The sequence below is a fragment of the Pteropus alecto genome, unplaced genomic scaffold, assembly GCF_000325575.1.
Source record: "Pteropus alecto unplaced genomic scaffold, ASM32557v1 scaffold105, whole genome shotgun sequence".
In the NCBI taxonomy this organism is placed as follows: Eukaryota; Metazoa; Chordata; class Mammalia; order Chiroptera; family Pteropodidae; genus Pteropus; species Pteropus alecto.
The window spans coordinates 7,072,317-7,084,510 of record NW_006436294.1 but is presented as its reverse complement, the minus strand read 5'-3'; the positions used below and the strand labels follow the sequence as shown (position 1 = coordinate 7,084,510).

The 12,194-nt window shown below is 67.3% G+C and overlaps 1 protein-coding gene across 1 annotated transcript; it reads right to left on the bottom strand.

Annotated features, from left to right (window-relative positions):
• Positions 1-1,870: 1,870 nt before the first annotated feature.
• RHPN1 (rhophilin Rho GTPase binding protein 1) lies at positions 1,871-10,622 on the bottom strand. Its single transcript, XM_015590212.1, has 19 exons — positions 10,559-10,622; positions 10,255-10,358; positions 10,099-10,158; positions 9,382-9,445; positions 9,175-9,289; positions 8,065-8,196; positions 7,062-7,190; positions 6,741-6,816; positions 6,091-6,168; positions 5,521-5,645; positions 5,234-5,400; positions 4,828-5,021; positions 4,212-4,368; positions 4,044-4,136; positions 3,572-3,766; positions 3,146-3,222; positions 2,795-2,941; positions 2,495-2,656; positions 1,871-2,207 (listed from the first exon to the last, which is right to left on the bottom strand). Exons 1-19 carry the CDS (start codon positions 10,620-10,622, stop codon positions 2,043-2,045), a joined length of 2,304 nt encoding a protein of 767 aa, XP_015445698.1. The 3' UTR covers positions 1,871-2,042.
• Between the last annotated feature and the right edge of the window lie 1,572 nt (positions 10,623-12,194).

Sequence of the window (12,194 nt, the reverse complement as noted above, 5' to 3'; positions counted from 1 at the left end):
AGGCCGTGGGGCCGGCGGGGGCGGGGCTGGGAGACGCCTGTGAGGGTGTGCGCCCCAGGTTGTCTGCAGTGGGGAGGGGCTCATTTTGGGGAAGGGTCCCCTCCCCCAGCCTGGTGTGAGAGGTAGGTGACAGCTCCTGACCCCCATCCCTCCCATGGCTCTGAGTGCGCCTCTTGGGTCCAGAGGGGCTGCAGGAGGCGGCGGAGTCACTGTGTTCTAGACAGGACCCACCAGCCCTGTCGTCCCTGATTAGCAGGTAATGGCCTCTTTGACGCACAGTTTTATTAATCAAATTAATAAGCGCTGAGGTGACCTTGGCTGGTTCTGCTGAGAGGGGCATTCTCCTCCACCGGGCAGGGGGGTTGGTGAGGGTCACACCTGGACACCCCAGCCCCAGGCTCAGGTAGGCCCGGGAGCCTTGCCCTCCCGCCTCGGGAGGCTGCCTGAGCCTGTGCTGTCTCCCCAACACACACTCACCACACCCACTGACCCATTCTCAACCCTCCACTAACGCCCTCCTCACCCGCACTCACCCCAAACTCCACCGGGGACCCCGACAATGACACTAAAGCAAGAGTGGGGCGGTGAATGCAGGGGCCACGTCCCGTGGGCTGCTCCTGTCTGGGAACCCCAGGGAAGAGGCAGGGACGACGCCGGAGGGCGGGGCCTCGGCCTGCGGGGTAGGGGGGCCCTTCGACCTCGCGGACCTGCTGCCCGCCCCGCAGATCCCGCCTCCTGCGGCCGCTTGAGTGAGCAGCGGCTGCCCCCTGGTGGCCATAGGAACCCACGGCCAGCCTGGCGTATAACCCCAATCCGCTCAGGCCCAGCGACCCTCCACGTGGCTTCCCGCAGACTTGCCACCCACGCGGCCTTCCTCACCCCTCTCTTTGGGCCCAGGTCCTGAGCCGCCCTCCGCGGGACCCAGGTAGTGTGCCCGCCCATGACCTCTGAGGCCGTCCCCCTTCTGCAGCCCGGGGACACGGAGGGCGCACAGTCCAGGAGCCCAGCGGGTACCGCACGGGGGCGAGAGCATGGAGTCCGGAGCAGGGCGGGCTGGGAGCGCCCTCGGTGCTGGCTCCGGTCGCTGGGGGACGAGGTAGCCTTACGACCGCCTGCCCTCGGACTGGACCGGCGGCCTCGGGTGCTAGGACAGGGCTGCGGGGCGTGGCCCAGGTGAAGGGGCAGGGCTTGGCGGGATGAAGCTGGGACGGGGGCTGGGCTTGGCCGGCCGGTTCCGTGGGGAGCAGCACGGACAAAGCGAGCAATAGGTGCAGGGCTCCTATGCGGTTTAGGACCTCCACGCACAGGGGGTGTGTCGGGATGAGGGGGCTTGGGAACTGAAGTAGGGAGGGGTCTGTGTTCTGTGCAGTGGGCAACATGACAGGTGTTGCAGGGGTGGGCCTTGGCAGGATGCTGTGGTGCTGTGGGCACCCCAGGTGGCTGTGTGAAGGGAGGGGAAGGACAAGGAGGCCTGGAGGGAGCTGGACCTTGTCAACCTGTGGGGTGCCTGCTGGGCCAGTGGAGGGGTGCCTAGCAGGCATCACTGCAGGCCAGGAAGAAGCTTGGGGTGGGGCAGACACATCCCCTAGGGGGGCTGTGGACAGCGTGTGGCGTGTTGAGACAGGCCGGCTGAGGGACCTCTGGAGCCTACTGCAGGGGGTGTGAGTCTGGACCACGGACACCACCCCGTAGAGCCCCAGCTCTCCAGTCGGCTCCTTCAGGGCCCAGGACAAGCGTCTGGGCACTCCCACCCTGCCTGGGAAGCTGCCCTCCTCTGCAGCTTCCCGGCCCCTGGGGCTCAGCGTCCAGGGTGACAGTGGCACTTCCTGTGTGGCAGAGTGCCGGCCTCTGCACTGGGCTCAGACGCTCCTCATCTGACACTGTCTTTAATGGGCACCTGGGCATTGGACTGAGCGGCAAACTGGCCTGAGGGTCCTCTGGGGTGGGGAAGACACCAGCTGGAGCCTGCGCGGGGGCCAGGTATGCAGGGAGCCCGCCCCTCACGGCCTTGCCAGGCGCCCAGAGGGTGCGGGTGCTGCAGCTCAGGGCTGGGAGGCTGGGGGCGGCCTCCCCACGGTCTTGCCCCTCTTGGCCTTGCAGCTCCAGCCAAGCAGAGGCCTGGGGCTGGCTTGTGCCGGCGCCGGAGTCTCCCAGCCACACTCCTTCTGGCTTCTCAGAAGTCCCCGCAGGGCTGGCCGGCGATCCCCCTGCAGCCAGGTCAGAGAGGCGGAGGGGTCAGCACCCTGGCCTGGCCCATGCGCGGCCAGCCTGGTGAGTGTGACGGGGAGGTGTCAGGGGCATGTTGTGGGTTACGTGAGGGGTGGAGGCTGCAGCATAGGTCACTCCTGTCCAGGCCACCCTGCGGAGGGCCGCCGAGCGCCAGCCTCCTCTTTCCAAGGCCCTCGCAGCATCCGGGGATGTCTGGGGTCTGGAGGACCAGGGCTGGGGGAGGACTGGGGGCTGGGGACCACCCCCCAGCGACCCTGGGGCTCACTGTGCTGGGTGGCTCAGTGCTGGGCAGCAGCGTCACCACCTGCAGGCTCACGCCCTCGTCGCCTGCACCCTTCAGCTGGGCCACCACCTCGGCATGCTTCCACCACCTGCAGGGCCGCCCGTTCACAGACACGATGTAGTCGCCCTCCTGCAGGCCGGCGGCCTGCAGGGACACGGGATGCTCTGGAGACCCTCGCAGACCCCACCCTGCCTCTGGCCACAGTCCCTCCCTTCCCCTTCATGCTAGGCCATGTCAGCTCAGCACAGGCTTGGCCCTGGGGGACGGGACAGGGGTCCTTACTGCAGCGTGGCCCCCCGGGACGACGGCAGCGATGAGGACGGGTGAGTCTCCCCGCAGCGTGAAGCCAAAGCCACTCTCCCCTCGGGTCACGTGGACGGGCCCCACCAGCCGCCAGCGGTTTTTGGCTGTGAACACGGACAGGGGCCCCTGGGGGCCGTCGGAGGTCAGAAGCTGGGCTGCTCTGTGGCAGAAGCCCCGGCCTATAACACCCGCACTCCAACGTCTACATCCTGGGACAGAAAGCAGTGGGGTGCCCGGCCTTTGTCATGGGCCTGTCTGGGGGCCTCGCCCAGGGCAGTGAAATCACGGGACGGAGCCACCTGGCCTAAGCCACCTGGGAAGGGTGCTCACCAGCCGGTGGAAGATGTCAGCCGCCTTCCCCTGGGACAAGCTGGGGACCCTGACCTCCGGCCTCTGGCGTGTCTTAGCTGAAAGGGTGAAGGGAAGGCAGGGCTAAGCCGGGGACTCGCGGCCCCCGGAGGCCTGGGGCCCCGTGGGATGCGGCTTGGCCGCAGCAGAGTGGGCGGCACTGGCCCGCCCTGGACAGTGGCGCCTGGCCACCTCCACTGGGAGGAGGAAGTGTGGCGGTGCCGAGGGGCTGGCCCACAGGGCAGGAAGTGGGGGTGGGGGGGTCACCTCCATGCGCCCTGCTCCGTCTTTGGGGCCCTCGGCCCAGTGGGTTGTGGGCGCTGCGTCTGTACCCACAGCTGCAGGGGTCTCGGCCCACGGCCTCCCCCTGTCCAGGACGCACCCACCCCGATGGGCCTGGCTGCTCACGCTGAATGTCGGGGGCCTCGGTGGCCTCGAAGAAGTCGTCCTCGAGGTCCAGCTCCGAGTACTTGGCCAGCGAGCGCCGCAGCGCCTGGGCCAGCACGGCCTGGAGCAGGTCTACCCTGCGCAGTGTGCGGCACACGGCGTGCAGCCGCAGCGCCTCCTCCTGGCCCAGGATGGCCCGCCTCAGGTGGGCCTTTCCTGCACAGGACAGCCGTCACGCGCTCGTCACGCGCAGCCCCCCGGCCCCCCACCCCCACACGTCACGAGATGGGGGCAGGTGAGGGCTTCTGGGTTCGTCCTGCGGTCCACTGGCAGGCCCAGGAGGAGCTGCCAGGTGTGGACGGTCGGGCCGGGCAAAAGCCTCCCACGACGTGTGCCCCTGCTCCGGGTGTTGCCCGGCAGGTGGGGGCGTCCAGCAGGCGGATGGCTACCCCACCACTGCCCCGTGGGAGGGACAGTCAGCCCAGCGCCTCACCCAGCTTCCTGCGCTCCTCTGGCTCCTGCGGCAGTGACGGGGCCGGGGGCCCGCGGAAGACCTGCTGCAGAGCCAGGAGCTCCGGCGGGGCCGCTGGGGGTGGGAGAAAGCTGTGAGCCCCGCGCCAGGGCCTCCGCAGGCACACGGCCCGAGGGGCAGGGCACTCACAGGGGCCGCCGCAGAGGGCCACAGCCGCGTGGTAGTGGGCCAGGGCGTGGAAGGACTTGGCCTTGACGTGCACCAGCGTGGTCCAGGTGAAGGGCACGTATTCGCGGACAGGTGGCTGGGCCATGGTCCTATGCACCAGCTCGTACTCGGCTGCCACCTGCCGGTACATGTGGCAGTGGGGCCCTCCTGGGGACTCCAGCATGAGCCCAGCCAGGCCCCACCCAGCAGCCTCAGCCTCGAACTCTCTCTGCCCTGGGGCCTGGCCCCAGACGCAGTCCCAGCAGCCCTGCCACAAGTCCCAGACTGAGCCCCACTCAGGGTCTGTGCCCTGCTGATCGTGCTGCCCCCGAGGCAGGGACGGAGGACTCTGGGCCCTGACCGGCCCCACAGGGGCCAGGACAACAGCCAGCTTTGGAAACCAATAGGAGACACAGCCACAGCATATAGCCAGGACACTGGGTCCTCTGTTGTGGGTTCTGCCCCCTCCCCCCGGTCCCCTGCCTGGGGCCCAATCGAGGTCCCTGGGCCACTAAACCAGCACAGCTTGGCCAGGCCCAGACAAGGGCTCAAGGTGCTTATCCAGGGCTCCCCTGGGACAGGGGCCCTCTGTCCTCACCTGGGCGGCCTCCTGAGCTAGGTGCAGCTGGGCCAGGCAGTCGTGGGGGACCGCGGGGGCCGGCAATGAGAGGCCCTCGAAGACACACTCCTGAGCCTGGGCGGTCATGAGCTGCTCCAGCATGGAGAGCGAGGCGGGGCTCATGTCAGGGCTTGGGGCGTGGGAGAACTTCTCCCTCAGGAGGCTGAAGGCTCCTGCAAAGGGGGTGCTCCAGGTAGGCACAGCAGGGCTGCCCTACACCCAGCCCTGGCTCAGGTGGCACCACTGCTCCCCAGCAGGGCCTGCGGGCCTAGCCCCACCCTCCTCCCAACCCCCTGCTCCGTCCCTGAGAACAGCGGGTGCCTGGAACGGGCAGACACACGCAGCCTGCCTGTGGCCGTGGGTCTGGGGTCTGCACTGCCCTCACCAGCAGCCCTCTGAAAGGCCTCCGCAGCCCGGCTGGCGCCCTTGGGGCAGGAGCGGTCCTGACGAGCCCCGATCTGGGTATGGAGAGCTCCAATGTTGAAAAGCACACTGCCCTTCTCAAAGGCCAGGGCCCGCTGCTGGGCCGGGACCCCCGTGAGCGAGTCGTACCTGCAGGAGTGGCTCAGGCTGGGCGGGGTCCCATGGCAACAAGCTGCAAGTCTCAGAAATGGGGCGCAGGCAGGGGAGGCCGGCTGGGCCCCAGGGCACCCCACACGTCCCAACCCCTACCAGTGGAAGAGCAGCCCCAGGCTCCGGCCGGGGGGGACAAAGCGCGCGTCCAGGAGGCACAGCTGGTTGTAGTAGGCTGCCAGCAGCTCCAGGCCTGCCTCGCTCCGGCTGGGTGTCCGCATGGCCTGCGGGCAGGACCAGCTGGGCCCCACCATCTGGCTCACCCCGCAACACACACCGCCCTGGGACCCCCTCGGACATTGCAGCCCCACGGGAGCACCTGGGTCACCCTGGGCTGCCGCGGGCCATGCGTGCCACCCCGGGAGGCTGAGGAGGGAACAAGGGGGTGCAGTGCTGGGGTGAGAGAACTAGGCAGGGTCCCTGGGGAGGGGAGAGGCACGGAGCAGCCACTCCCAAAGGGCTGGCAGCGGCCTGCAGGCACGGCCGTCTGTGGGCCTGGGTGTGTGGGTGCGCACGTGTGCCCACAGCGTCCCATCTCCCGACTGTCCTCGGAGCTGCCCCGGGGCGGGGACTCCTGTGGTGTGAACGGCTGCACGAAGCTCCACTTTCCGTTACTGACGGAGCCTCATTTGTGAACTGCACGTGGCCGGTCTAGGGCGGGCCACCCACCTGCCGCAGGTCCGCCAGCTCCCTGATTTCCGCCTCATAGGAGGTGCTGTCCTCTCCGAAGTGCCCGGAGATCAGCTCCTGATTGGGGTCGGGGGAGCAGGCGCTGGCCTTCCCTGGTCTCCAGCCCACAGTGGGGGAGGCCCTGGCCCCTGGAGAAGGGCTGATGTGGGTCCCCACCTCTGGCCCTCGGGAATCCCCACCAGCGCACATGTGGGAGCAGAGATGGGGTGCTGTTTCTGCTAGAATTCCCTCATCAACCCCCGCGGGGCAGGACACCGAGGCCTCTCCTCCGGGCCTGTGGGACAGTGGCAAGCCAGCCCCGAGGACCCTGGGAACCGGCGGGCTTTCACAGCCTAGGCTCTGACTGGAGGGGGCAGCCCCCGGCCAGTGGGACCCTCAGAGAGTCAGGGACCCGGCGGCCAGCTCTGCCACACCCACCCGAGGGGACTCTTCTCCAAAGCCCACCCACGCAGAATTCCCCCCGGCTGGGAAGGCTGGGCACCCCCCAGTCAGATTCCGCACTCGGCCTCAGTTTCCTCCTCTGTTCAAACAGACAGCCGCCCCCAAGAAGCCTCCAGGGTCTCTCCAGACCCCAGCGCAGGGCGTCCCCAGACCAGAGCTCAGGGAAGGGCGCACAGGCCAGCACTCACCTTCAGGGCCGTGGACCAGTCCAGCTCCTTGGTCTCCTTCAGCCCCAGGGGGATCATGGGGACAGTGATACCGTCACTAGAGCCAGAAGCAGCAAGTGCAGACTAAGGCTGGACCCTGCTGTGCCCCATGGCCATGGAGTCTACCCCCTGCTGCTCCTGCGACATGTGACACACCTCTTCCCGACTGAAACGCATTCTCGCACGCCCACACACCTGTGGTCCTCAGCGGCACCCTCCGGCATGCACACACGCGTGCACACGCACCCCCAGGCCAGCCTGCGTCCTCGCACACGCACACACGAGCCCCCGGCACGTGCTCACCTCCCGGCCCCATCCGCGTCCACGCTGCAGCTGAGCCCCTCCAGCTCCTCCTTCAGCAGCTGCAGGCTGGAGTTGACGTAGCTCAGCTCCAGGGCCACCGTCTCCCTGACCCGCGCGTTGCTGGTGGCTCTGGGGAAGCCAGGCTGAGGTGAAGCCCCGGCTGGGCAGGTGGGCCACACGGCCCTGGGCCATGCGGCAGCCCTGTCCAGCCTGTGCTCCAGAGCCCACTCCCAGAGGCCCCTGCTGACGGGCCCAGCCCCAGGGGCCAGTAGTGGGGTCCAGGGCCCGTGAGATGACTGCCCTTTCCCCCAAGTCTCCGAGGTTCATGCAGATTCCCATTCGTGTGTGCACACCTTGACTCGGGCCCTCCAGCACCCCTCCCTCCCCGAGGATGCAGGCTGTGCCCTTCGCAGACACCCCAAACCAACTCCCCTGGAATGGTGGGGTCAGACCCTCTGTGCCTCCATCTGGGTGCCAGCTGGAGGGGCTGTGGGTCCCTAGGAAGGCCAGGCTGGGGGCGGGGATGGGGTGGACAGCGAAGACAGGTTGCTAAGGAAAAGGAGGGGCCGCCCTGGAGCCCCGGCTGGCACTGCACTCACGGGCCGTGGTGCAGGTCGTCACCCAGCGAGCAGGCTCTGGGAGGCCTGTGAAGGTCTGAGCGTGCGCAGCTCGTGCGCTCCAAGGGAGAGGGGCCTCTTCAGTCTGAGGGACCCTTTCCCTGGTCCCCAACCTCAGGATATTGGTCACCTGCCACAGCTCAAGCTAAGCAGTGGCTTCTGAGAAGCCCCCGGTCACCACAGGCGTATCGGGGGGCCCCACATTGCACGCCGGCATGAACACCCCTCCAGCTCTGCTCCAGCCCAGTACAGAATCTGGCTGGCCCTGAGCTGCTCCTCCCAGTGAGGCCCACAGGGCTGAGGGGCATGGCTGCCCCAGACCCAGCCCTGCCTCTTGAGAGCCTGCACTGGTCACGGTCACCTGCAGGGACGGCGACACTGCTCACCTGTAGAGGTTCTCGGCCCCCGCCCGCATCCGTAGAACCTTGTCCATTTGCTGGTGGATCCGGGCCCTGTGGCTCTGCAGGTGGCCATGCTGTGTCTTCGCCTGGGTGTCACAGCCCTGTAGGGAGGCCACAGGTCATAGGCCAGGCCACCCTCTGCCAGCAGCTCACAAGCGCTCCGTGACCGAGTGGGCCAGGGACGCTCGCCCATGGGGACCGCCTGGCTGAGTGATGAGCAGCCGGGAGCCTGGGCACCGTGGGGGATGCGCAGCAGTGCGGCGGGAGGGGCCTTATGGCTGGCACCGGGGCCTCGGGAAGAGGCTGCCGATTCTGCGGGGCCCGACAGCGGTGTGGCGGGGGTCTGGGAGCCTCGGGCAGGTGGTGGCTGATGGCTCGCTGCCCACCCTCTGCACTGTGGAACTTCACCCTGTTGCCCCAGAACCCGCCCCACCCACGGCATTATTCTAGGGTGCAGTTAGGCCTGGGCGGGGGTGGGCGTAGGGGGGCGACCGGGGCCCGCAGGGTGCTGGAGGCTGCCTCTCGGGCCCACTCCTCCCTGCGGTGCTCAGCCCGTGCTGCCCCTGGGCTGGGTTCCACCTCAGCCGGCTGCTGACTCCAGGGGACCCTTTGGCAGACGCCCCAACCTCAGGCCAGCGGTCGCTCGGCTGCCAGGCAGCCCCTCACTGCACACAGGCAGTAGTTTCGGCCTGTCCATTCGGGGGCCCCAGGTGGAGAGCCTTCGGGTGGCTTAGAGCAGTGATGTGCAGTGGCGACGTGGTGGGTGGGGTGGCCGGAGGCTCTGGCCAGGGAGGGAGAGAACCTTCTGCAGTGGCTGGCGAGGGGAGGCAGGGTGGGAAAGGCTTTTGGGGCCCCAGCGGGACCGGCCAGTACAGCCGCGGTCTCCATGCCTCTTCCTGGCCACTTAGGGACCTCTCATTTAGGTCAGTCACAGCCCACAGGTCAGGAAGGACTGCTCGGAATGCACCTCCCTCGGTCGGTGTCCCCACAGGTGTTCATCTGGCGCGCGGACAGAGTGGGAATGAGGACACGGTGCCACAGGACGCCGGCCCAACGGCAGGGGCAGGAGGGAGGCTTTGCTCGCGCAGCACTGACCTTGGCCTCCGCTCCCCTCGAAGCCGAGGAGCGTGGCTCATCTTCCTCGGTATGCCTGCCCCTGTCACGTGGGGCAGCTTCAGACCCTCTGGGGGCTCTAGCTCGTCCCAGCCCTCTGGGGGGCACCCCAGAGAAGACCTCGCAGCCACTCCTATAGAGGGCCACTGGGCCATGGCCACCGTGGATTATGGCCCAACTTCTCCAGACTCTGGTGTTCTCGAGAGGGGTCAATCAGGGAAGACTTCTCGTAGAAGGAAGCATTCTTCTGGGGCTTAGAGGACAGGAGGCTGACAGTGGTTCTGAGGTAAGTGGGGAGAGGGGACAATGGTGGACTCCCCACTGTGGGACACTGGGCAGACCCTCATCTGTAGGTGGTAGAGGGGCTGGTCTCAGGGTGGCACCAGGAGGGGACGAGACAAGACACAGCTGTCCTCCTTCTGCTCTGCTGGCCTGAGCCCCTTCTCCGAGTTGCCTTCTACACCCACTCTGTGCGGGAGGGGACGAGCTGAGGACACGGGCAGTCTCCTCTCCAAGAGGCCTAAGGATCCAGGTCGTGGCCACGGTCACAGCCTTCTCCTTTGGAAAGTCCACTGCCAGCCTCCGGCAGGTGTGCAGCATTCTGGGTGAGCAGCCAGGGCCGCCTGCCTGAGGTGGGGTGGTCCTGTGCTGGACAGAGGCCAGCAGCTCAGCAAGGCTGTCCTCACCAGCATGGCCATTTGTTCTCCGGTGTCACGTGCTCCTGGAGTGTGTAGGGAGCGGGGAGAGCCGCAGCCCCGAGCCGGGTCCACTTTGAGCTCTGAAGCACCCCTCAGTCTCCTGACACTAACACCCCCTCTAGGGGGCTAGGCCAGCTTGAGTGACCTGGGTGGGTGGGGAGGTATGGGAGCCCGATCTCCAGGGCAGCGGCCTGAAAGCCCTGCTCACGTCCACACTGGTGATGCCGGCCGTGGTGAAGGGGTCCCCCAGCAGGGAGAGGCGCAGACACTGGGTCATCAGCATTCACAGGGGGCTTCTCCTATCGGGAAACCTGGCCTGGGCAGAAAGGGGTGGGGAACAGAGAAGTAACCCCTCCCCGCCCACCGTGGCGGCCCTGACAGGACAGGTCCAGCGGCTCCGGCTGCCCGGAAGCATGAGGCCCGCGGCCCCCAGCAGCACAGAAGGAAATGGCATGGGCGGTGGCCAGTCTGGGACAGAGGGGAGGCGGTCACAGCAGCACGGGCCGGGAACAAACAGCGAGGGCCCCACACGCTCTGCAGGCTCCCCCTGCCTGTTGGTTCCCAGGGAGAGGCCCCCACCGCTGGCAGATTAGCCTCTCTGAGTCCTTGGCTCTGCCTGCTGGTGCCCATCAGCCTTGGGGCCAGGCTGCTCTCTAGTGGGCACTTACCTGGTGCCGGTGAGCCCCCAGTGGACACCAGGGCCAGGTGGTGCCCACTGGACACCGTTCTCATGGGCACAGACACATTGCCCACACCGCTCTACAGGGGCCTTGCACCCGGGCGTGGCTCTCATGGGCATGGCTAGCTGGCCTAGCCTGACACTGAGCATCGTAACTCGTGTGGGGCCAGCCTCGCTCCAGCCCGGTGGCAGGGGTCACGTGAGACTCTCCAAGTGGAAGAACCACCTGGGCAACAGAAAAGAGGCGTGTGCGAGGGTGTGCGGGGTCGCTGGGCTGAGCAGAGCTGGGGTCCGTGCCCGCCCACCAGCGCCCAGGCCAGGGGCTCCTTGTCGGGACACAAGTCAGGACACCCCAAATGCTGGGTCATCCCAGAGAGACAGCTGGAAACAGTTTCCGCCCCTTCCCAGGGTGGTGGTTGGGCAGAGCCTGAAAGTGTCGTCTACTGGGTCCTCTGAAACATCCTGTGCGAACAACCTCCCGAACGTTCCACCCAAAACAACACGTGCTCTCTCCAAAGGCCACCTGCGGCTGGCTGCCCTGCGAGGAAGTGAGTTCACCGAGGGCAGGCAGCAGAATCCTCGCCCTGCACTGCCTGCTCTGTGCGGCCACTGGCCAGTGCTCTCCCCACACACTCACAGCAGCCCCTGGCATCTCCTGGGGGCGGGCAGGGAGGAGCCTGCCCCTCCAGGGGTCTGGGCAGCATCACATGGTCAGTAACTTGGAGCCCATGTCCCAGCCGACACTTGCCTACCTCTCCCTGGAGGCCGGGGCCCCAGGCACACAAAAGCTGAATGGAGCAGCCAGGTCCACTGCGTAGTCTGACATGGGAGAAGGGGGGTGACATACCACCGCAGGTGCGGTGGCACCAGACAGACTGAATGCCCTTGGAGACATGAATGCCCGGTCCCTGGCATGAACACTACGGCAGCCTGGAGGTGACCCCCAGGGGACTCTCCGGCCTCAGCTGCAATGCCCCCTCTTTCCCGACGCGGATCCCGGAGGTCACCCCAATACCCTTCCGGAGCTTCCCCAGTGCTCCTGGAAATGGTCCACTGTCCGCGGTCAGTGCCCCAGGGTTAGGGACATCGCAAGAAGGCAAAGGTACGGGAAAATGGGAAAGGACGAACTCCGCAGCTGTGAAATTCCCCCGCCGTTTCCTGGATCTCAGCCGCGGGCAACTCAAAGTTTTATCAAGTACAGAGCTGGCTGCCCCGGGGCAAAACTGTACAGCCCTGGGGCGCGGGAGTGGAAAGGAAAGCTGGGGAAGGAGTGGCAGGCGCAAGAGCAGACACGACGGCCGCGGCCGTCACAGCCCAGAGCCGGACACCGCCGCAGAAGGGAGCCCGGAGCGTCGAGAAGACGCCGAGCTGGTCTTCGCCCCCCATTCCTGGGTCGCACAGGAGGGGCCTGCGGCCACTTCCCCGCACGTGACCCGTGACCCGGGACTGGCAAGAGAAGCCAGCGAGGGCCGACGACGCGCGCTCGGGCCCTCCGCCGGGCCTCGGTTTCCCCAGCGGTACGCCCGGCTTGCCTCCCGGGGCGAGCGAGGTGTGGGAGGGTGCCGCCCCGGAGTCCCGCTTTGCGCTCGGACGGGAGAAGCAGCGCGGGCTCCGCAGCCCTGCGC